Below are 25,568 nucleotides of genomic sequence, written 5' to 3' on the forward strand. Positions count from 1 at the left end.
TTTGACATGATACTGTTGTAATAAAAACTTAATTTAAATGATCCATCTAAATATAATCATATGAAGTGGGAGGAAACACTTTCAGAGCAGTCTGATTGGCTTCTCGTTTCGTTGGTTTTTCACTGCATTACCGTAGTGGAAACAATATGAACCATCTTTCCAACCTAAGCACATGAAACAACACCAAATGTAGGTTGTGTCATTTCATATTTAAGACTTGTTGTGGGTTTCTCAAAATGAAACTTACAGAAAGAATACATGAAAGAATATTTTAGACTGTCAGCTGGAAAGAAATGTGCAAAAACATTTTTTATAACTTTCATATCGAAATTCACATTGATATTGAAACTAAAGAGCCTAAATTATATTTCCAAGTGAAACACATGAACATTTTAAGAGATACAAATTTAAGACCCAAAGGCTAAAAACTAACATTTTAAATCATTAAATAAAATTGAATTTAAATCATTAATAAAAGTTATCGTTTGATTGGTTTTGCAGATTGAAGTTATCTGCAAAAAACATGTTTTTCTAGTCTAATTAAAGTTAACAATACATATTGATTATGCCTAGCTAAACAACCAAATAAAGTTGTGGTCCACTGGAATTTGATCAATATCGCACCTGATTATTGTAGTAATTAACATTCACATGTTATTTAAGAAACCAACAGAAGAAAAAAAAAATACAGAAAACCATTTAGTCTACTTGCTAGATTGTTTGAGAGGTGTATTACTGCTGCCTAAAGAAATTGAAATATCACATAAATAACATGGAAAATAATGTCATGATGCATGCTCAGTCATTCAGTTAAGGAATTGGTAGTGAAGGACATAATGTTTTCAGTGGGAGAAACAGTGAAACATTTCTCATTTAAATTTAAAATATTTAAAAATACTGCATAAGTGTAATTTTTGATCATATGAAAAATGTCACTTAAAAAGGGAAACTACAAATTGCTACAAATTCCTGAGAACTCCCAAAGAAAAGACAGATCTAATGAACATTTTAAACACCTATTTAAAGCTTAAAAAAAACTACTGAAAAGACTTTTTGATAAGCTTGTTTTAATTTTCAGAACAAAAAAAGTTCTTTCCATTGTTGTAAAACCCATTAAGAAATATAACTTTATGTTTTCAACTGTCTATCATTGAACAGTATAACCAGAATCAGTGACATAGAATCTCATCTGCATCTTGATCGTCAAAATTCATAGTTTACTGTAATGTGTGAACTACAGAAAGAACGCATTAGGTTTTCTTGTCCTTGATGACATTGCCTTCCCACATCAGGAAGGCACCAACCCCGCCTTCCTAATGTGTGAGCCAACCAATAAGACCACACCCTCCATGATGATGACAGGATATAAGTGCAATGCAACATGTGGTGTTACATCTCATCTAAGGGGTTGTGACCCATGAAAAAGCATCAATTTTCCCCAAGTTTCAGGCAGCAATAAAACCAACTTATCAACAATGAATAAATGTTATATTTATTATTCAACAGATTTGAAAACACAGGCATTTAGCATAATGCTAGAGTGAACTAAGGCCAAACTTACAAACAAACAAGGCTGTCTACTGTTATAAAAAATAAGATACTTTACGAGAAATGGCCTAGTGAGCTGTGCCAAGCTTAAAGTCAAAGTTTTCTTTGCAACAAAAATATCTATATTTTATGGTTATGTTACAAGTTTTGATTTAAATTGGCTGGACGTACCACATTTTCATTAATTTTTCCTGTTTATTTACAGCATGTTTTAAACAAAATATAGATTCTCTGTTTGGGGAATACATTATCTCCAACTGGGGTTTTCAATTTTGGCTCCTTATGTAGGGTGTGGTCTTCAGGCTACACCCTACATAAGGAGCCTTTTAATAATCCGCAAGTTGTAGATTGACCACACCTCTTCACACACCCCAGTTCTCTGTTAGCCATTGGGGTGGAGGGGCTGGGAGGAGGAGTTGGCCGTCCAGTTGGGGTCTGGGATGCGGGGCCTTCATGCTGCTGTCTTGTCTCCACTCCAGGGAAAAGGGTAACAACTCCTGGGTCTAGGTCTGGGGGTGGCCGTGCCTGGACCTGGGGTATAGAGTAAGTTTGGGGAGTGTGATTTTGTGTACAGTGTCCATTTGTGTCTGTCTCTACGTAGGGTGAGTGCCGAGTGTTTGTATATGTGTGCATGAGGGTGGGAATGAACGTGCGTGTCTGTGTGTGCCTGCTTGTCTGTGTCTGTATGTCAGGTCAGGTCTTAGACTCCTAGATCTCCCCTCACCACACTCCCTGCATTGGTGGTTCTCAGTGTCCGGGGCTGGGCGCTCAGGTATGTACTGGCTCACTCCCGGTGGCTGCTTGGCAGGGTCTGGCACCTGTTGCTCGGTCAGTCCACTCTGGCACAGCTGGCTGCCAGCAGAGCCTGTGGGCACATCACTGCAGTCCCCTCAGGCTTCTGCTCCGTGGCTGCTGGCTGACCCATCGTCTGGGGCTCTCCTCAGCTCTTCCCAAGAGGGTGTCACGGTTGCCCCTCCGATGGTCATCCTTGGGTTCTCGCACTCTGGGGTTCTGAATGTCTGGGGCCTGGATCTCCTCCATACCTGCTTCCTGCCCTGGGGACAGGGCCATTGCTCCCCACACCCTCAGATCATTACCTGGAGAAACCTTTTGAATACAAGCGCGCTGATCCACCGGGTGTGCACACAGGTGTACACATGGGTGTTCACAAACACAAACTATACCTTTCTTGGCTGCTATCTCAAAGCACATTGTGCGCTGTCGGTCTTGTGTGCTGCACAAAAATATTCAATATTTAGTATTTACTGTTATTTACACTTAGCTAGATTATTGCAATGGTTTTGTGTTTATTATGTTGCTCTCTTTTTTGCTTGTTTTCTCTTTTTTTTTCTTCTTCTCTCAACAGCTGATCAGGTGAATTTTTTTGTAAGTTCTTTTTCTCACTGTCCCTCTTTCCCTCTGTTTTTCTTTCCCTCCCTCTCTGTCTTTCTTTCTCCCTTTCCTATCCCCCAGTCATGTCTGGCCCGTCTGTAACAACTGAAAATAAAATAAAATAAATAAATAATAATAACAAAGGTCAATCAAAAGGACCAATACGGCAAGACCGTGATGATCCACTTGGTAAAGTAAATCCGTTGGGTATCTTTGTTGGCCTACAGATAATAATTCTGACGGCTAAAGAACCAAACGGGAAGGCAAAAAAGAAAAAAAAAAAAAAAAGATTGGCCACACCAATCACAGCTGGGCAGCTGCACATTCTAATTAGCATTTTTACTTCTCTTACTATACAGCTGTTTGCGTAAAAGAAGAGAAACACCTGTTACACAAAATGACAAATATGACAGCAGTGGCAAAGCAATATTTCAAGACATTACATTAATTTCATAATTTTGTGCATAAAACAAGCTATCAACAACATCAAGAACAGGTAGGGAAGAGTAGAGGTTGACTTGGCTGCTAGGGGTCAGCTAATATGAGTAATACTGAAAAATACTGAATTCAACCTTTTGTTTTTAACTGAAAATAGACTGATGTTGCACTGGCAAACAACTCTGATTAGAGAGACTTTAACACAAGTTGCATGTGTGTTAAACCAAAAATAAAAATTGTAAGACACCTGAACTCACTGTAGTCTGTCTTACTGTTATACTTTCTCTTTTATGTGTCAGAGAAGTGAAAGTAATAGGGTTAAAACTACCACTGAAAAGCAGTCCACTAAAATAGCATTAAAATGACCCAAATTGTGTATGTCAGTTTCAAGCAGAACTACTGTACACCTAATGACAAAATAAATATGTCAAAATTGCTGCAGTCAGACTGCACTGAGTAGTCTCAGTGTCAGAGTAGGATATTGTGCTCAGTGTTCTGGTCTGTTAGTGGTCTAATCAGGGTCAACGTATTGTGGACCACAAGCCAATACATGTTGGTCTGACAAAGATGTTCTTAATATGGTAGCACAAAACCACAATGTCACTGGTTCAAGTTCAGCCTGGCTAGAGATCAATGTGTTGCATGTCACAGCCCCCTCTCTGAGGCCACATTTCCTGTCTGTTGCTTCACTGTTCATGCCTGCAACGAGAGAAAAAAAACTGCACAGTGCAAGCAGCGCTGGAGTTTTGTCAAGCAATAAATGAGTAATTCCCTGAAACAATGCTGTGCCCAGCTTCTGTACATGTGATATATTCACATGTATATACTAAAGGGTACTGATTTGAGAAATAAATATAACATTTTAAAGACCAAAGATAAATAGCTGTGTTTTTTTCTCTAGAAATGTTTTGTCGTTCTTTGCATAACCTGCCTTTTCTTTTTTGCACACAAAGTCAAACACAAAGTCACAGTCATTACTGACAAACAAACAAAGCATGGAAACTTGAGCATTTCTGTGGTCGGGCTGTCAAAGACAGGTGTGAATGCGAAGGGGCTTTTCTTCCTGTGTCACTCTCTTGGTCTTGCAGCACTGTTTTATCAATTTGATGTATAACAAAAGCAGCTCTTGTTGGAAGAGTTAAAGAGGAAAGGACACACTTACCTGGTCAAACTATGACTATTCTAATCACACTTTTGTGTGTTTTTTAAGGCTATCAATGAAAGATGAGAGGTGCTAATGAATTGTCCCTGCCCTTTATGGCACGGGCAGGACTTTTTAAAATGTTTCTCAAATCATTACCTATAGGTTTAAATCCTTGGTACATCATCAGAATCAGAATACTTTATTCATCCCAGAGGAAATTGTGTAAACGTGTGTAAAGTGTGTATAAAGTGTGTACTACACGCATAGATGACAGTTTGTTCAAATTAATGATGAATGAAGTTAGTTAAACCTTTAAATGCAGTTGTATGAACATTGCATATAGATTGTATTTTATGATAGATGCATAAGGTTGCAATTGTGTGTGGTTTTAAAGCACAAACAATGTTTGCAATTTAAAAGGCAAGAAAGAAAATAAAATCAAGTCAGATGTTTAAGCTAAAAGTATGCTGCTGAAGCCTTGCAGCACTTCTTTCACTTCACATCCTGTTGAAACTCACAGTGAGGGGATTGTTCTGAGTAAACAGCTTCAGGTTGGTCAAAGGGCGGAGAAATGGCCCACCACAACCTTTATCAGTGTAGCTGTTGCATGGAGCTTTGCTTTGCTTGCTCTTCTCATGAGAAAAATGAAGGTTTTCTATCTTTATGCTATTAGACCAATGAAAACAATTGGATTGCTTCAACAATGTATCATACTGTGCTTTTATTTCCATTTTTTAGAAGGTTTTGGTGGACATATACATAACATTATGACAAAATCTATGTCTCTTTTCATTTGCATATGGCAAGAAACCAAAAATAAAAAGGTTATTTTCAGAATACTGGTGAGGCAGGTGTTACAAAGACCAAGTCTTTATTTTCCTTATAGTCTAACAATGGACAACACAAAACAATCAACACCACTTTGTAAAAAGAGAGAAGCAAGTATACACATTCACTGACGAGGTAAAGTTAAATTGTTGGAATTTTTATGGTATTGCCAAGGTTCTGGGTCATTTTGACCCAGCATTTTCACTTTCCGTACCCGGACCGTGACAGGTATACCGTAACAGAAAGAAGTGATAGCAGTTGCAAGTGGAGGAGTGAGCAGAGGAAAATCTCAGTTCTTATGCAATTTTATGTTTAAAATAATAATAATAATAATAATAAACAGTTTAAAAGGTTTTGCTTTGTATGTCAAATGTCTTTTATGAATTCATAGTTGATTTCTTCTAGTAAAAGAAAAGGGTGAAGTAGATTCAGAGTAGCAGCCGTCAGGCCTGTCAGAGGTCCTGTTGTCAAGGCACCAATCAGCTGCTCCTCCTGAGTCAACCAATGTCAAGCACTCCCCAGAGACTTCTTTTTCTCTGCCTGAGCCTACCTCCTTGGTTACTGCCTCTTTTGCATGAGCTAGTCACCCCTGAAATCTTCCAGTCTGCTAGTGGAACTCTGTATCTGCTGGTCTCCTGTCTAACCTCCAGAGAGGCCCTGCATCCTTCAATGCTGGCCACCTTCTCGTCCACAAAAGGGTTTCTGCTGCTTCATTGTCAGAAACGTCTTTGGCCTCCTCAGGATTTAATTTATGTTAATATAAGTAAATATACTGTCCTAGGAAAAATGTGTGTAGGATAAGAAATACAGAAGGTGTTGTGTTTGCAACATTTCAGAGATGCATAAGGATAAAGGAGCCAATTCAGATTAGATTCAACGTTATTGTCAAAGAACAGTTACAAACTTCATATTATCAATGATAACCCACCCAGTCTGCTTAAGCAGGAAGAAACACATGCAGCAACTTACAGAGTTGGGGAGGTGGTTGTGGTCTCCATCCACTATACTCACTTCACAACACTATTCTCAGTGTTACAAAACTACGTTTACTGAAAGTGATAAAAACTTTTGACTCAAGTGAGGCACATGTACCAGAGTAACAGAGAAGTGTTATATGAACTTTGGTGAAAAAAAACACCTAAAAATAAATAAGACAGCTGGTCTTAAGTCTGCTGATGATTAGACCTTTGACACATAAATATGCCATGCAATTCAATCAATTAGTTTACTGTAATTTTCCTGTCAGCACGTGGTCACATTGTGTATAGCTGCATACAGAAAAAAACCTTTCACACATTTTAAAGCATAGCACCAATAGTCAATTATTCTTTTGTTTTGTTAGCTAAGTAGAGTTGATACATGGAAACTTAAGCACTGCTGTGGCTGGGCTTTCAAACAAGGTCATGAATGCAAAGGGGCTTTCCTTCCAGCTACTTGGGTAGCTGTTTTATCTATTTTAGGAAGCTGCCATAACACTACACTATGTATGACTCATATTCATATCAAAACAGGAGCTGTCAGATGTTATGAGATAAAGGGACACGTGCACACACTCAGATCTGCTTGGTCATTCTGTGATCTAACTGTGGTAGGGTGTCTTTCATTGGCAGTTATAAAGAAGTGAGGGGAGGTGCTCATCATTCACTGGTCCCAGAGCAGCATTTTCAAATGATTTGATAAATTAAAACAAAAAGTAAGTTTGACATCCTTACCAATGTACCAATGCCTATGACTTAACACAGTGATGGACGTTCAGCCTGTCTAAATTAAGAGCTACTGAAACAGTTATATTTCATGAATAACATTTGTATTAAAATCATACTATATATTACTTGATTGCAGATGCAGCAGGTGCTGGTTTCTGCTGTTGATTTTGTTTATTCACTAGAAAGACAGACACAGTTTTTCAGTGTACATAAGCAACATAAGTTTAAACTAACACAATCAATCCAACTTGTTCATCTAAATCATCCCTGCTTAAGTGCTTTGTAGCTCTTCTCTCACTTTATGTCTCATAGTGGCTCATAGTGAGATCTGTGCTAGGTAAACAGCTTCAGTGATTGGCCACTGAAGAAATGGCCGACCACAAGTGTCATTTTTGTCAGTGAAGCTGTTGAATGTTGCTTTGCTTTTTGTTGTCTTGACATGTGGGAAAGCACTCACTGAAGCCATAGCTGGAAAATATTGTCACAAAGAAATTCAGACTTAAAACAAATCAGTCTTTAACATTAATTATAGTTAAGAGCTGAAAATGTGCCATGCTCTTGAATTTACTGACAAATTAGCAGGGGAACCTTGTGTCTCTGCGTGACTTTTTTTTAAAGTTTATACCTTTTTTACCTTTTTTTAGCTGTTACCTTAAGATTTGACATGGGCATTTCAGAAAATAATGAAGATATGAGATGAAAGTTCTGATATGTACATATGAAGGTCTAGCTCTGTGACTAATAACACTATTATATGTGTCTGTGAAGGTTCTCAGTCATCCAGGTCATCGTAGTCAAAGGGGTTTGCAAAGAAAAGCGTCTGGACTTCTTTAAGTTGCTTGAAGACGTTTCACCTCTCATCCGAGAAGCTTCTTCAGTTCTAAGGTCAAATGGCCGAGAGTCCCAGATTTAAACCCAGTGGGAGTATCCCCCAAGGAGGGACAAAGGACCCCTGGTGATCCTCTAATCACATGCGCCCAGGTGTGAAAGCGGGTGTGGGACCTAATCAGCCAGGGTTTCGGGTGAGCTCATTGTGAAACCTGGCCCCACCTTGTCATGTGAATTCCTGAGGTCAGATGGCCCAGGATGTGAGTGGGCGTTAAGGCGTCTGGGAGGGAACTCAAAAACTGGATTATAGATGGCAGACAGTTGGTGTCGTAAACCACCGCCTCTGTTCAAAGATGGTCGCTCACAGTGGACATAGATGGCCTCTTTCACTCCTCTTTCAAACCATCTGTCCTCTCTGTCCAAAATGTGAACATTGGCATCCTCGAAAGAGTCACCTTTTTCCTTAAGATGCAGATGGACTGCTGAGTCTTGTCCTGTGGAGGTGGCTCTTCTATGTTGTGCCATGCGCTTGTGAAGTGACTGTTTGGTCTCTCCAATGTAGAGGTCTGGGCATTCCTCGCTGCACTGTACAGCATACACCACGTTGTTAAGTCTGTGTTTTGAGTTTTGTCTTTCGGGTGAACCAGTTTGTGTCTGAGTGTGTTGCTGGGTCTGAAGTACACTGGGATGTCGTGCTTGGAGAAAACTCTCCTGAGTTTCTCTGATACACCGGCTACATAGGGGATGACAACGTTGTTGCGTCTGTCTTTCTTATCCTCCCTCGCTGGTGTCTGATCTTCTTTTCTGTGCCTCTTTGCTGACTTTATGAACGCCCAGTTCGGATAACCGCATGTTTTCAGTGCTTCCTTTACATGTGTGTGTTCCTTCTTTTTCCTTCAGGCTTAGAGGGAACATGTTCTGCTCGGTGGTGTAGGGTCCTAATTACTCCAAGTTTGTGTTCCAGAGGGTGATGGGAGTCAAAGAGGAGGTACTGGTCCGTGTGTGTGGGCTTCCGGTAAACTTTATATGTGCTTTATAAAATATTTATATGAGAAATGAATACAAAAGAGCATTAAAATCAGCATTTTTTTTCTAATAGTTAGCAGAGCTAATTGCAAAATGAAGAAATTAAAGAAATTACATTGTTTAAAAGTCAGGCAAAATTACCCTATGGCTTAGTTGATCTATGACTTTTAACCAAAAAGTTAATGTTACTATAGTTTGACCCATCTGCTGGGGTCATACTCAAAACAAATTAATGTATTATACAACAATAGTTACTTTTATTAAAAGCAGTGCAGTACTTGATTTCTCTCCAGAGAACATTATTCGTTTCACTTTACTTTTGCGTTCCACCATAAAATGTATATGACATGAAATACCAGTCCCACCCACTAACATAAATCCTATCTAACAGGGAGAAGATTGATACAATGTTTATTTTAGTGTTTATGTAGGAACACACAACTAAGAATGTAAAGCAAAGTTGAGTTCAAAAATACTTCAAAGTGATCGCCACAGTTATTCTACAATAGAAACATACAGGAGATATCGATGCTACAATTAAAGTAAAATGTTATTTATATAGCAACTTTCAAGATAAAAATCACAAAGTGCTTCATAGAAGCTAAAACATAAAAATAAAAATCAACCAAAAGCAAGTTTAAAAAGATGAGTTTTCAGCCGTTTTTTAAAAGCAACCACTGAGTCCACAGATCTCAGGCTCAAAGGGAGAGAGTTCCACAGTCTGGGGGCCACAATTACAAAAGCTCTGTCACCTTTTGTTTTCAGCCTCGTGTGTTGGACAACCAGCAAGCCCTGATCACATGACCTCAGGGACCTGCTGGGAATGTATGGATGTAAAAGCTCACTGACATATGTTGGTGCTTGTCCATGCAGAGTCCTGAAAGTCAAGGTCAAAACCTTAAAGTGGATTCTGAATTTAATAGGGAGCCAGTTCAGCTGAATCAGCAGGGGTGTGACATGGGAGTACTTGGAGGACTTGGTCAGAAGCTTAGCAGCAGCGTTCTGAACAACTTGTAGATGCTCCAAAGAGGCTTTACATAAACAAGTAACCAAAGAATTACAATAATCAATACAAGATGAAACAAATGCATGAATGACAATTTCTAATTCGGAGCACGATACAATGGGACTCAGCTTACCAATGTTTCTCAAGTGATAAAAACAGGAGCAGACCAGAGACTTAACATGAGCGTCCAAAGTCAGAGCTGTAGTAACACCAAGGTTCCTGATAGAAGGTTTGGCAAATGTAGCAAGTGGACCCAAGTTTTCCATAACACTAGGTACAAATTTTTTAGGAGCACAAAGAAGGATTTCAGTCTTCTCCTCATTAAGTTGAAGAAAGTTTTCAGCCATCCAACCTCTAATGGAGTCTATGCACCGTGCAAAATCTGTAGCTTGGAAACATCTTGGAAATATCATCTGCATAGCAGTGATATGAAATGTCCTTAAAAGTGTTCAATAAGTGCTGAAGAGGAAGTAAATACAACAAAAACAATAAAGGCCCCAAAACTGAACCTTGTGGCACACCATAGGCAAGAAAAGTAGAAGAGGAACTGTACTTAGAGGGTAGCCACAGAAAAGGATCGTTCATGCAAATAAGATTAGAACCAGTCCAAAGCAGACTCTGATATACCCACCCAGTGTCACAGCCTATCTAGCAGAATATGATGGTCCACAATATCAAAGGCGGAGGTCAGGTCCAACATCAAAAAAAATGGAGCATTCTCCTGCATCACATCTCATCAAAATGTCATTGGAGACTCTAAGAAGTGCAGTTTCAGTAGAGTGAACTCTACGAGCAGACTCTGATATACATACACATTTACATTTTCTTATCTCTGGCATGTCTTCTGGGTACTTGGAATTCATCCAGAATACTGTATTCATCTAAAACAGCTATATTCTATATTTCTTGAAGCCTTACTGCTCATCACTGTTTCCTTTACCTGCTAGAGTGAATGACTGAGCTTAGAAATCCAAGAAAGCTTAAACCACTGATTTCGATTCAAGAAATCAGTGAAGTTTTGTTTCAAGAAGCAAGCATATAGTGGTGTGAAAAAGTGTTTGCTCCTCACTTTTTCACACAGGGCCATGTAGGTTTCGATTTGTCTTCCACCTTAATAATAAACACCTTTATTTAGAAACTGCATTTTGTGTTTACTCGAATTATCTTCGTCTAATATTTAAATTTGTTTTACTGATCTGAAACATTTAAGTTTGACAAACATATAAAAATAGAAAATCTGGAAGGGGGGCAAGCACTTTTTTCACTTTACTGTATCTCATTTTGTGGCGTCTAATAAAACAACTTAATCACAGGTGGACCTCAGGCCTAACTGTTGCTTTTATGGTCAGAAAGCTTCCTGTTTAGGGCTTAACACAGATACAACAGGGGTGTGTCTACCTTAGGAAGCAATTTTTTTTAATAAATGTGTTTTTCCAAAGAAAGGAAAAATCACCATGAACCAATTCTAATTATTGTTTTTATTATTTGTTTTTAAGTGATCAAAACAGTTTGCATAGTCAGACATGACCCTACATCAACTGCAGGTATATCCATGGATTTTATAGAAAGATCATGAAATTAAAGAAGTGAAAATTATTTTGTGAAACTTTTGCATCTTTGTATCCTTGTATTTGTGCTGGTAGATACAACATAAACCATCCTTTAATTACTAATACAAAATGGCAAAGTAGTATCTTCTGATGTTAAAGATTTACAGAGCTTGTGACTAACAATAATCAACTAATAATTACAGAAACAATAACTTCAGTCACAATTTAAGTGGCCTTAATAAAGACACTGATAACTGATAACAAACTGCTATCACAAGGTACTAAGAAAGACATACTTTTATGTCATTTTATATAAGACATCTTTTATCAAATGAAAATTGATCAAAGGTTTGCTGAATGGGGGAGGGGTAATTTCCTACATTTCAGCCAATCACTGATTTCTGCTTTGGAAACCTTTATAACCTTGTGACTAAACCTTCCATTTGGGCAAGAAGAGATCAGTAGCGTGAGACTAGAGTGCTGTACCACGATGATTGTGAGAATAACAGCTTTGATTCTTCTTTGCACACCAGGTAAGTGCAGTTCTTTCCTACAAGAAAAATATGATGGGAAACTTCTGCTAGTACTGCACTGTTCGTGAAACCCATCGTACATCTCTGTGATGGCTATGTAACAACCTTTACAATGTAATAGCATTGATTTTGTCCTTTTGTGTTGTAAATCTGTTGTTATTTGTTTTTTTCTTCAGCTGTGATTCAAACTACAGAGGTTCCTCAGCTGATCTCTTTGACTGTTGTTGACCTTGGTGACAATGCTACTTTTGGCTGTGAAGTCTCTGAGAAGGAGTTAAAATCCTTTCATTGGTATAAACAGTCTCTGGGACACTTGCCCCAAAGTGTTGCTTCTGTTGTTTTTAACCAAATAGCTTTATCTGATGAATTTAAAGATTCACGTTTCACAGTGAATAAAGAAACATCTCAATATATATTTACTATCAGAAATGTCAGCAAAGAGGATGAAGCAACATATTTCTGTCAAACAGGAACCACATATTCACAGACTGTCAGCAGTGGCACATTCTTGGCTGTGAAAGGTAATATGTTTCCCTTTTTGTACCAAGAATACATAATTTCCTTAGGGATTAATACAGTATTCTGATTCTGATTCTGATTCTGACATCACTGAAAAGTTCAGTGTCATTGATGCAAATCAGTTAAATCAGTTACAAATAGTTTAGGTTGCAATTCTGCCTTAATTTACAGATCACAATCATCAGAAATCTGTCTACGTGAAACAAAATCCAGAGAAAGAGTCTGTTCTTCTGGGAGACTCTGTGACACTCGAATGTTCACTTCTCTCCCAGAACAAAGAAAAAGTACTCCAATGTCCAGATGACCACAGAGTGTACTGGTTCAGAGCTGGATCTGAAAGATTTGCTCCAAACATCATTTACACTCTCGTGAACAACAGTGATGAAGCTCTTAAGAGACGATGCGTCTACAGCCTGACCAAAACAATACAGAACTCCTCCGATGTCGGGACTTACTACTGTGCTGTTGTCACATGTGGGGAGATCCTACTTGGTGAAGGAACTAAAGTGGAGACACGTATGTATCTGTATTTGTCTTTAAATCTTAAATTATCTTGCATTAAAGTATAAAAGTCTCACTAAGAGTTAGTAAAAAAAAAAAACATCAAACTAAGCATAAGCACTATAATCAATCCATAGTTATTAATTCCATGCAGCACAATGTAGTCTGTAAATATCACACTTTATTCAAGTTACATAGTACAGACAAATGTATTGCACCACTTCTCGTTTCATCTAACCTTCCAGACCTCTAATCTTAATAGTTATCATTTCAGTTTAATTGCCACAGATATATATAAAAAAAACACTTATCCATGCAGTTGCCTTTACAAACATTTGTTAAAAAAAAAAAAACAGGTTGTTCTTATAAACTTGTTGAATTCAACCATGATACTGTTATAGGATGTCACAGTGATAACAGTTCATGAAATTTCTTTCCTCCTACATGCTCCAGTATAAATGTTTTTATTGCAGTGGAAGGAACAAAGCTTCAAAGTGGCAAACCACATAAAGTTACAGAGTGGGGTTGTTGAGTGTTGAGAAGCATAGTGCATAGTGCATAAAAGTCACCAATGCTTTGCAGACTCAATAGATCTTCCAAACCTCCGCAAGCTTTAACAGCAACACAAATACTGTGCCCTTGGACCTCCATGGCATTGGTTTCCAAGGCTCAGCAGCTCCTGTAGGTTTAATGTGTAGGCGGCCAAATGCCTACACTCATATATGAGTTTGTTTGAGTGCGTGTCTTCCCATTTTAAGCTCTTTGTTTATCTTATTTTGTTTGAAGTGCTACACACAAAGCAATAATTGCTTACAACACACAAAATTAGTTACTTATGTTATTGGCCATGTTGCCATGTTAAGTATGCGCTAACTGGCCACCTTATTAGGTATATATTTTCAACTGCCTGTTAACCTTGATCACCCAATAATAGCAACTCAGTGCATGTAGATATGGCCAAAAAGACCTGCTGAGGCTCCAACAAAGCATCAGAATAAAAGGGATTTTAATCCAGCAATTTGTTAGATCTATGCCATGATTGTTAAAGATTCATCATAAGCTGTCTCTAGCTCAACAAAAACAGAATATTGTTGATTATACACACACATTTCTGCAACAACTGATAAATTCCATGATCACATATTAAATGTGTCTCTCTCTCTTTTAACTAATGTAGGACCAGGATTAGGCCCTGTTGTCGTTATTCTTGGAGTTCTGCTAGGTTGTTGTGTGGCTGTGATTGCGCTTCTTCTTTTGTACCCCAGAGGGATAAATGTTTGTCAGCATTGCAAAGGTGGGTTTATTGTAACTGTGTGTGTGTTTAAGATCCAAATATAAGTTTCACTTTATCATACCAGGACAACAACAAGAACACAGGATTACAATAAAAATAAATCACTGCATTTATATTACCTTGTTACACAATTCTTGTGTGAGTAAACGCCATAGCTCACTGTAACACTTGTAGTCATCTTCTTCCCTTTGTGTTTTCCTATGTTTCATTTTGATTTTGAACTTATAAACCGATGTTTGGAATAGATGTGGATGAGTACATGTGTGTTGTCAGCAGTTGTCATATCACAACATTATATTGCAAAAATAAAAGATCAATTGTTTAAAACGTCTGTAAAAAATAATTTGTATAACTATATTGTATAATTAGAGAACTGGAGGTGCACTGGGCACACCACAGGAAGGAACGTGTCTGTCCATTCATTTGTATATTTTTAATGTTACCACACTATTATTCCAATCATATCCCCAAATCTTATTTCTTTAGGGGAAATACGTGCCACCAATCATGCTGGATGTGACGTGTCAAATGTGGGCCAAGCAAATGATTTGGTAAATATGCTTTTGCTAAAAAAGCAATTTCATACCCACAGCTTATAAGAAAGATATCACAATGTCTTGTGAAATTTGTTACAATATTAAGTGTTGGAATAAAGTTAATAGGTACACATACAGTTAGTTTTACAGATGAAATTGCAAAATTATTTGCTGGATTAGTAGAACAACTAAAGTCTACAAGGTGTCAAAAGACACCTATATGATTGGAAACATAGGTTTACAACAAGGTGCAAACCAGTGGTTACATTTAAGACTTAGAAGGCCAGATTAGACTTTGCAGGAAAAAATCTAAAAAGCCTGCACAATATTATAATTATGGAAAGAGAAAAAAAGGAGAATGGCAGGATCAACTCATGATCTGAGGCATCACATCATCTGCTATATATGCTGGAGTCCCCACCATCTCTAGGCAGCATATTAAAGCCAATTAATTAACCAAAGCCTGCATGTTGGAGATATTACCCCACTTTGTTGTGATGTGTGTTGGGGTAATTGATCAAAAAAATATGTATTATATATATTACACTGAACACTTTTCTTAAAAGTAATGCAGAATGTTAGTTAATTACTCACCAGAGAAAGTCATTTGTTACACTACTCATTACATTATTTTCATATTTCTCTGTAAAATGACCTGAAACACATTGTCTCATAATTACTATTTAACAATATAAACCCGAGGCTATTGTCCCACACACCAACACAAATCCCCTTGCTAATGAGGACACACATGTGAGCTTTATGATGACATAAATTCTAAAATACCTGTCATTTCAGATGATGACCGATGCTACAGTCCATTACTCCTCAGTGAGAGTAAACAGAGTGAACAGGAAGAGGAGAGAGTCAACACAAGACTGTGTGTATGCTGCTGTTAGACAAGAGTCCCACACTCAGCAGCAACCATCAGCATAAGCCAAAAACGGCAGGAGTTGTAGTCCTTTAATAGACACTCTGGCCTTTCTAATATCTGTTAAAATAAAACGGTTCCTATGAAGGTTTAGGACAAATATTAAAGTGAATTCCACTGGCACATTAAAGAGTGTTGAATGGATTTCAACAATCCATTAATCCAATACTGAAAGTTGTGCATTGTTGGAACTGAAAAGTTTAATCCATTTTTATGGTTTGCAACTCATGTTGACAAACAGACACAGTAACAGCAAAAATACGTTCTTAAGGCATTCTATTGCATGACTGCAGAAACATATTCAAGATTCACACATGGTGATGAAATAAATGTTTTTTTAGCATCTCATTGTTGCACATTTGTCTTTTTTTCTGATCAAAGTCATTGTTTTTTTATCTTTAAATTTGTTAAGTCCTTTGATATGGGTTCCCCTGGTTGAATACATCAAAACTTTCGCGTTAGCTTCTGATTTTGATTACAGTAGTATTTCCATAGACTTTTGGTCAGTATCACCATATGAATCAGTCTTTTACTTTTAGAAGTAAAATAAATGCATTTGAGAAAGAATAAATTGAATATTCACTTTAGAACAACAATAATCAGTTTAACTGACTATTAATTTCATGAAGAATTATGTTGAAGAAACAGGAAATATGAAGAAGCAGAAGAAAGACTGACCTGCTGAAGGCCCTCATGAGGTATTAACCCGACATGGCCATTATTTTGTAATGGTGGTATTTCAGTAATGTTCATTTCCAATCTGATTATTATAATTTTTTATTTTTTTTTTTTTAGATGATTTCTCTCTTACTTCTTTTCTTTCTTGAATGTTGTAGTTCAGAGCTGGTCTTGACATGTATGCATGTGTGCACAACTTCACTATTTGCATTTTTTGTATATTCCAAATGAAGCTTATGCGTAAGTTCAATAAGGAAGATCTATAGGCACACATCTGTCTCAGGCAGACAGATGTATCTGGAATTGGCCACCCCTGAACTAGACTTTACATCGCTTTTACAGCTCATTGCTGACATCACTGGTCTAGTCCAATCATCTTTCTGCCCGCCTTCTTCAGGCCAATCAGTCTCCACTCAGCATAGTTAAATCTCACTGCTCTTCTGTCATTCTCCCTTGCAGATGGCTTTATGCAACCCATCTCCTCCCTTTCTCTGCCTCTCCCATATTGCTTAGGCTCAATCCAAGCCCCCAACTTCATCTCCACCACCAGCATCAAACTCCTGAAGCTCCTGTCCTAATTCCTATCACTGCTTGTGCAGGTGCACGGATCAATAAGTGGACTCGATAGGCAGGCAAACTAAGATCAGATATTAAGGTCAGATAAGCTCCTGAGTTTCAGATATTTTCTCACATTCATTATATCTGAGCTGGGTGTAATTTATCTGATCCAGTTCTTAAACAGAACACATTATGATCACCGGGAGAAATGTTGTCAGAGTCAGAATAGACTGACCAGTGGAGAGTCCTTGAATCTAATGAATGGAGTGGATTTAATACTGTGGGCCACTGAACAACAGTATAGTTTGATGTCGTCTGATTGTTTTTAGCATAATACAAAACACAAAGACATTCTTCACAATATGCTCAAACTCAATTTCTCTTCTACAAACAAAAAGTTTGGTGGGCGACCCCCTTCCAGGGCTCTCCTCTGCTGTGATTGTCCCTGTGGTGGTCCTCCTGAGGCTCTTGTGTTCTGAGGGGCGTCTGAATGTCTGTGGCCCAGGTCCCTCCATGCCTACTTTATGTCCTGGGGGCAGGGCTGTGGCCCCACACACACTATTAGGCTACGTTCACACTGCAGGCGAAAGCGCATCAAATCCGACTTTTTTGACCCTATGCGACCCATATCCGATCATGGTATGACAGTGTGAACAGCACAAATCCGATATTTTCAAATCCGATCTGGGTCACTTACATATGTGGTACTGAATCCGATACATATCTGATGTTTTAGAAAGCGATTGCTGTTTGAACGGTCATGTCGCATTAAATCTGTCTTTTAATTCACTGACACAAGACAGGCGCCAATTATCAGCGCCGGTGAAGCGCCCGAGAAGACATCACGAACGCTTCCTGGCCATCCCGTGTAGATGTCAGTGAAACTGTTGGGAAGACAACGTTGGAGAAGCGTGAACATTTTATTTGTACTGTATAATCTGCAGATTCTGACAGAAATCTGCAACTATCCTTTGAAGCACCGCTCCTCTAAAACAGCAATCAGGATAATTATTAGGCCATATGTAAATAACAAAATAACTTTACAACTTAAAACAAAATTGGGAAACGTAAAGTCCGAATGAGGTCTTTATATTAAGGGCCATCAGTCAAACAATATTGTTTGCTCTGGGTCTAAACAGAGCGCATTGTGTGTGACGTCTTCTTTTGCGCATGCGGGCCGCTTTGAGGGTTCAGACTAGAGAACGTTTGCTGTCACATTTTATTTGTAGTGTGAACAAGCAGACAAAAAATCGGATTTGATCAAAAATCAGAATTGAGCATTAAGACCTGCAGTGTGAACGTAGCCTTAGAGACTTCCATAGACAAAGCTTATGAACACAAGTGTTCTCACATGCACAGGTGTACAAAAAGATACTCACAGACAATCACTATAAAGCAGATGCTCTCTCCCTTTCTCTCCCTCTCCTTCTCCTCTATTTTTCTCTCCTTCTCCTTTTGTTGACTGGCCTGCAGGATTCCCCAACCTTATAAACAGTACTTTTGCATAGTGACCGAAACTAGCACCATTGATTAACTGATTAACAATGAACTATGAGATCAGTTTTAAGATTGCTGAAATGCAAATTGTCATGATCATTGATCAATTGCCTTGAGTACCATTTACAGAGTGTTAGGGAATGGCTACAATCATAGCATTGTAAGATAGTGAAAGCTGTACTCTGGGGCCCCCTCCTCATTTCAGAGTTGTTCATTCCTATGTCATGTTAATGGCCTCTTTGACTTTCCACTTAACCCAGTGTTCCTCCCTGTCTTCCTGAAACGTTTCTCTCACTGAAAATGTTACATTTAGATGAACAGAATCAACTTCCTGGAATTTCTTTACCTGGATGATTGAGCATGTATCACAGTGCATGACAATATGTACTGGACATTTACTTTCTGTTAGGCTGAAATAAAATGTAAGCAAAAAAACTCCAAGTCTCAAAACTGACATAGGAATTCATTCCTTGCCTGTAGTGGCCCAACTTAAACACACACACACACAAACAAAAAACACCTGCATCAATCAACATAATATTTTTTTTAATCACAGCAAGCATGACTGGCTATTACAGTCAGAAATCACATATGCAAAGCAGAAATGAAAAAAATATCTAAATTTCTGGTCTTTAGAGGCCATATACTGTCACTGATGAAACAATTTAACTGTTCACAGGTAATATTTAAGTAAGACAAAAAAAATAACAACATGAAGGAATTACAAATATAGGGTCTGATGTCAGGTTCAATTTAAATTTCACGAAATCCTAAACACTGTCATTGGCATCAGCGTTTAACTTGAGAGTAAACACTATCCTCAGCAAACTCAGTCTTCCTCTTTCTCCTTGTTTTTCTTTCAGAGAAATGCAGTGCAGCATAGTTTAGTTCTTCATCAGCTTTAGTCTGTGTAACATTTTAAAAAGTAAAACAGTTATGTACATAGTGATATCAAGGTGTTTTTGACAAATATTAACTGAATACCAATAATTTTAATTACTTACACGATCATGTACTGCTTGGTTTGAGGTCTTGTTTGGAGTATCTGATATAGCAAAACAAATTACATTCATTACATTCTAACAAAAGAAAAATACAGTAGTGAAGTGCATCTAATGTTTCATTTAACTCAAAAATTATGGTCACTGATCACTAACAAAAATTAATTATTTGCATAAATTTGTTTGTATAAATAAAGTACACACAGGAACACAAATCACAACGCTACATCTCAATCGCCACAGAAAACAGTTCGTTTTACAGCAGAACTTCTGTCATGTTTGTATAATCCATACATTTTGGGTCCTAAAAACGTGATAAAAATAAATTTTTGCATTTTAAATAATTTCAGCTTTTTATAACAGTTACCTTGAAATGGTTTACATACTCTTCGGTTACAGATCAAGACAACATTTCCAAAGAGAGAAATGGCCAAGCAAACTATTAATATTGCCATTTGAATAAATCCTGATTGTGTTGGCTGCACTACAAAAAACAAACCAAAAGTCAGTTCTCAAAAATTTATCAGCTGTGAATATTTAGTTTAGATTAAAGTACTTGACACCAAATACCTTCAATTTCCAGTTTAGTTCCATTTCCAAATAATATCTCCCCACATGTGGCCACAGCACAGTAGTAAGTCCCAGCATCAGATGAGCTGACATTCTTAGAGAAGCGATAAAGACACCTCTCCTGTGAGTCTGATATTATTTCACTTTCACTGTGTCTGTTTCCATCAGTGTAGATGATGCTTGGGTGTAATTGAGCTGATCCAGCTCTGAACCAGAACACATTATAATCTCTGGGACACATCTTGTCAGAGTCCGAATAGACTGAACAATGGAGAGTCATTGAATTTCCTGAACGCAGTGGATTTAACACTGTTGGCCACTGAACAACAGTATAATTTGATGCTGTCTGATTATTTCCTGTGGAATACAAAACACAAGTACATTCTTCATAACACACCCTGAAACACTTTAAAGTTTATAAAAGTATGGCAGTGTATTACTAACTTACCTTTTACTAACAAATATGTTCCAGTCCATTCAGGATTAATCCACTCTATGATTCCACAGTGATAGATTCCCTCATCGTCTTGGACTGCTTTCAAAATGGTCAGGTTGCTAAATTTCTTATCATAATGTGTTTGAAATCTTGATTTAAATATTTCTTGACCATACTCGGGTGCTGCCCTTTCATACAGTGTCACTATTAATTTGAGAGTATCTCCGACACTCTGCTTGTACCAGTGGACTCCTCTACTGCTGACCACATCGGGTAAAGCACATGTTATGTTCGCTGGTTCACCAAGCTGAACAGTTTTCACTGGAACTAGAGTATCTGAATTAGAATACAGAAAAGTTATGGTTTTCTGCACACATCTATTTGACATTAAATTCTCAATTTAGAACATCTTTAGTAAAGCTAAATGCACACTTACATCCTTGATGAAGTAAAAGCAATATAATCCATAACATGACCATCGTGACACTGCTCCTTGTTGAGGACTTGGCTGGTATTTCACTGAATGAAGGAGGTGAAATCACTGTATTCGGTAAGACAGTAAAATGCTGCTGATTGGTCAGTACAGAATAGATTCAAATGTAGACTTCCTGTCACATTTGCCTCCTCCTGGGCTTTGCAAAGCTCTCATCTTCTTTCATCTTGTATTGTAACTGCCTATTTTGTTAACTCGAACACTGTTCCCTATGGGTTATAGTTATTCTGGTTAAAAACTATTCTTGATAATACGTAAGCACTCAAAGTATAATCAGCACAGTCCCAACTGCTTTTTGTCACGGTCTGCGGGGCAGAATGAGTGAAGGTATATGTGCAACAGCAGCTCAGTGAATGTAGATATGGCCAAAAAGACCTGCTGAGGCTCCAACAAATCATCAGAATGGGCAAGAAAAGGGATTTTAATCAAGCAATTTGTTAGATCTATGCCATGATTGTTAAAGATTCATCATAAACTGTCTCTAGCTCTACAAAACAGAATATTCTTGATTATAAGCACATTTCTGCAACAACTGAGAAATTCCATGATCACATATTAAGTTAAACAGTCTCTCTCTCTCTCTCTTTTAACTAATGTAGGACCAGGATTAGGCCCTGTTGTTGTTATTCTTGGAGTTCTGCTAGGTTGTTGCATTTCTGTGATTGTGCTTCTTCTTTTTGTACCCCAGAGGATAAATGTTTGTCGCATTGCAAAGGGGGTTTATCGTAACTGTGTGTGCATGTGTTTGTGTGTGTGTAAAGATAGATTTTTAAACTAAAATTATGTTTAAGATCCAAATATATGTTTCAGTTTATCATACCAGGACAACAACAAGAACACATAATTACAATAAAAATAAATCACTGCATTTATATAACCTTGTTACACGATTCTAGTGTGAGTAAACACTCAGTAGAACACTTGTAGTCATCTTCTTCCCTTTGTGTTTTCCTATGTTTTATTTTTGTAGTAGTAGATGTGTGTTTGAAAAGGAACAGTTATCATATCACAACATTGCATTGCAAAAATAAATACTAAAGATCCATCGCTTAAAACATCTGTAGAAATAGTTGGTATAATAACATTGTATAATTAGAGAACTGGAGGTGCACTGGGCACACCACGGAAGGAACGTGTCTGTCCATTCATTTGGATATTTTTAATGTTACCACACTATTATTCCAATCATATCACCAAATCTTATTTCTTTAGGGAAATACGTGCCACCAATCATGCTGGATGTGACGTGTCAAATGTGGGCCAAGCAAATGATTTGGTAAATATGCTTTACTATATATTCTGCAGCATGCTTTTTGAAAAGAGATTAGCAAATTCATACCAACAACATATAATAAAGATATCACAATGTCTTGTTAAATTTGTTACAATACAAAGTGTTGGAATAAAGTTAATAGGTGCACATACAGTTAGTTTTACAAATGAAATTGCAGAATTATTTACTGGATTAGTAGAACAAACCAACCCCGTACCATTAGAGATGGAGGCTTTAGAACTGAGCATCTTAACTGTGTTGACTGTGTTTTTAATCTAGTGTCACCTGAAGACCTGAAAATCACCAGCCTCCAATACTGATTTTCTGACTTGTCCTTTACATTAAGAAACATTATTTGGAAATTATTCCACAATTTGTAGACCTATTTCTTTTGCAGATTGGTGAAACTTTGCCCATCATTACTTCTGAGAGACTTTAATTAAAGATGAAAATATGCAATTACGTGATTTAAAATCCACTTTGATGGAAGTAAAATTACTGAAAAATTTCATTCTTGAAAAAATTATCGACCCAACCACATAGAAATGCTGATTAAAAATTCTAAGATATGTTGTAAAATATTAGAATAATCTTATAAGATTTGTTTTAAATAGTAGGAGATATATTGCACATATGCAATTTCTGACTCTTCCAATAATCTTACTTGAGTTGAAGTTGATGACATAAATTCTAAAATACCTGTAATTTCAGATGATGACCGATGCTACAGTCCATTACTCCTCAGTGAGAGTAAACAGAGGGAACAGGAAGAGGAGTGACTCAACACAAGACTGTGTGTATGCTGCTGTTAGACAAGATTCCCACACTCAGCGGCAACCAGCAGCATAGGCCAAGAAGGGCAGGAGTTGTAGTCCTTTAATAGACGCTGTGGCCTTTCTAATACGTGTTAAAATAAACAGTTCCAATAAAAATGTTTTTTTTGTGTTTTCTAAAAAAAAAAAAAAACTGTTGTTCAGCTGATTCTATGGAAACACAACCTCTTTGGTTACTTTTATTAACTGCAACATAAGCTATGGTAGTATTTTGGGGGCCAACAAAACATGTTGTATAATTCACATTTCATTTACCCCAAATCATTGTTGAAAAATATCAAACTAAATAAATTCCATTGGCACATTAAAGTGTTGAGTGGATTCCTATGATTTTGAAATCATCTTTTTTTCTGATCAAAATCATTTTTTTTTTATCTTTAAATTAGTTAACTTCTTTGATATGGGGTTCCCCTGGTTAAATACATCAACATTTTTGCGTTAGCCTGTAATTAATGATTACAGTAGTTTTTCCCCAGACTTTTGGTCAGTATCACTGCTGGTGCAGGTGCACGGATCAATAAGTGGACTTAATAGGCAGGCAAACCAAGATCAGATATTAAGGTCAGATAAGCTCCTGAGTGTCAGATATTTTCTCACTTTCATTATATCTGAGCTGGGTGTAATTTATCTGATCCAGTTCTTAAACAGAACACATTATGATCACCGGGAGAAATGTTGTCAGAGTCAGAATAGACTGACCAGTGGAGAGTCCTTGAATCTAATGAATGGAGTGGATTTAATACTGTGGGCCACTGAACAACAGTATAGTTTGATGTCGTCTGATTGTTTTTTGCGTAATACAAAACACAAAGACATTCTTCACAATATGCTCAAACTCAGTTTCTCTTCTACAAACAAAAAGTTTGGTGGGCGACCCCCTTCCAGGGCTCTCCTCTGCTGTGATTGTCCCTGTGGTGGTCCTCCTGAGGCTCTTGTGTTCTGAGGGGCGTCTGAATGTCTGTGGCCCAGGTCCCCTCCATGCCTACTTTATGTCCTGGGGGGCAGGGCTGTGGCTCCCCACACACACTATTAGGCTACGTTCACACTGCAGGCGAAAGCGCATCAAATCCGACTTTTTTGACCCTATGCGACCCATATCCGATCATGGTATGACAGTGTGAACAGCACAAATCCGATATTTTCAAATCTGATCTGGGTCAGTTTCGTATGTGGTACTGAATCCGATACATATCTGATGTTTTAGAAAGCGACTGCTGTTTGAATGGTCATGTCGTATTAAATCTGTCTTTTAATTCACTGACACAAAACAGGCGCCAATTATCAGCGCCGGTGAAGCGCTCGAGAAGACATCGCGAACGCTTCCTGGCCATCCCGTGTAGATGTCAGTGAAACTGTTGGGAAGACAATGTTGGAGAAGCGTGAACATTTTATTTGTACTGTATAATCTGCAGATACTGACAGAAATCTGCAACTATCCTTTGAAGCACCGCTCCTCTCTAAAACAGCAATCAGGATAATTATTAGGCCATATGTAAATAACAAAATAACTTTACAACTTAAAGCAAAATTGGGAAACGTAAAGTCCTAAACAGGTCTTTATATTAAGGGCCATCAGTCAGACAATACTGTTTGCTCTGGGTCTAAACAGAGCGCGTTGTGTGTGACGTCTTCTTTTGTGCATGCGGGCCGCTTTGAGGGTTCAGACTAGAGAACGTTTGCTGTCACATTTTATTTGTAGTGTGAACAAGCAGACCAAAAAATCGGATTTGATCAAAAATCAGAATTGAGCATTAAGACCTGCAGTGTAAATGTAGCCTTAGAGACTTCCATAGACAAAGCTTATGAACACAAGTGTTCTCACATGCACAGGTGTACAAAAAGATACTCACAGACAATCACTATAAAGCAGATTCTCTCTCCCTCTCCTTCTCCTCTATTTTTCTCTCCTTCTCCTTTTGTTGACTGGCCTGCAGGATTCCCCAACCTTATAAACAGTACTTTTGCATAGTGACCGAAACTAGCACCATTGATTAACTGATTAACAATGAACTATGAGATCAGTTTTAAGATTGCTGAAATGCAAATTGTCATGATCATTGATCAATTGCCTTGAGTACCATTTACAGAGTGTTGATGAATGGCTACAATCACAGCATTGTAAGATAGTGAAAGCTGTACTCTGGGGCCCCCTCCTCCGTTCAGAGTTGTTCATTCCTATGTCATGTTAATGGCCTCTTTGACTTTCCACTTAACCCAGTGTTCCTCCCTGTCTTCCTGAAACGTTTCTCCCACTGAAAATGTTACATTTAGATGAACAGAATCAACTTCCTGCAATTTCTTTACCTGGATGTTTGAGCATGTATCACCATACATGACAATATGTACTGGACATTTACTTTCTGTTAGGCTGAAATAAAATGTAAGCAAAAAAACTCAAAGTCTCAAAACTGACATAGGATTTCATTCCTTGCCTGTAGTGGCCCAACTT

The 25,568-nt window shown here is 37.8% G+C and overlaps 2 protein-coding genes across 3 annotated transcripts; one reads left to right on the forward strand and one right to left on the reverse strand.

Moving 5' to 3' along the window:
- The first annotated feature begins 11,937 nt into the window (after positions 1-11,937).
- Positions 11,938-16,120, forward strand: LOC116319083. 2 transcript variants are annotated; one of them, XM_039598326.1, is made up of 6 exons: positions 11,938-11,999; positions 12,176-12,520; positions 12,690-13,034; positions 14,197-14,313; positions 14,800-14,864; positions 15,648-16,120. In XM_039598326.1, exons 1-6 carry the CDS (start codon positions 11,957-11,959, stop codon positions 15,783-15,785), a joined length of 1,053 nt encoding a protein of 350 aa, XP_039454260.1. In that variant the 5' UTR covers positions 11,938-11,956; the 3' UTR covers positions 15,786-16,120. The 2 variants fall into 2 exon arrangements, with proteins under 2 accessions (XP_039454260.1, XP_039454266.1); XM_039598332.1 differs by lacking the exon at positions 14,800-14,864.
- Positions 16,121-19,159: 3,039 nt separating this feature from the next.
- Positions 19,160-20,999, reverse strand: LOC120441115. Its single transcript, XM_039614858.1, has 6 exons — positions 20,957-20,999; positions 20,533-20,856; positions 20,085-20,441; positions 19,882-19,998; positions 19,518-19,558; positions 19,160-19,419 (listed from the first exon to the last, which is right to left on the reverse strand). Exons 1-6 carry the CDS (start codon positions 20,997-20,999, stop codon positions 19,303-19,305), a joined length of 999 nt encoding a protein of 332 aa, XP_039470792.1. The 3' UTR covers positions 19,160-19,302.
- Positions 21,000-25,568: the final 4,569 nt, after the last annotated feature.

Source organism: Oreochromis aureus, linkage group 2 (assembly GCF_013358895.1).
Source record: "Oreochromis aureus strain Israel breed Guangdong linkage group 2, ZZ_aureus, whole genome shotgun sequence".
NCBI lineage: Eukaryota > Metazoa > Chordata > Actinopteri > Cichliformes > Cichlidae > Oreochromis > Oreochromis aureus.

Bases quoted from the DNA above. Each gene is read 5' to 3' on its own strand.
- LOC116319083 (XM_039598326.1), top strand. From the start codon at position 11,957: ATGATTGTGAGAATAACAGCTTTGATTCTTCTTTGCACACCAG. The intron at 12,000-12,175 runs GTAAGTGCAGTT...TTTTTTCTTCAG, and splicing joins GATTCTTCTTTGCACACCAG to CTGTGATTCAAACTACAGAG. The intron at 14,314-14,799 runs GTGGGTTTATTG...TTATTTCTTTAG, and splicing joins TGTTTGTCAGCATTGCAAAG to GGGAAATACGTGCCACCAAT.
- LOC120441115 (XM_039614858.1), bottom strand. From the start codon at position 20,999: ATGGTCATGTTATGGATTATATTGCTTTTACTTCATCAAGGAT. The intron at 20,442-20,532 runs GTAAGTTAGTAA...TGTATTCCACAG, and splicing joins AACATATTTGTTAGTAAAAG to GAAATAATCAGACAGCATCA. The intron at 19,420-19,517 runs GTAAGTAATTAA...AATGTTACACAG, and splicing joins ACCAAGCAGTACATGATCGT to ACTAAAGCTGATGAAGAACT.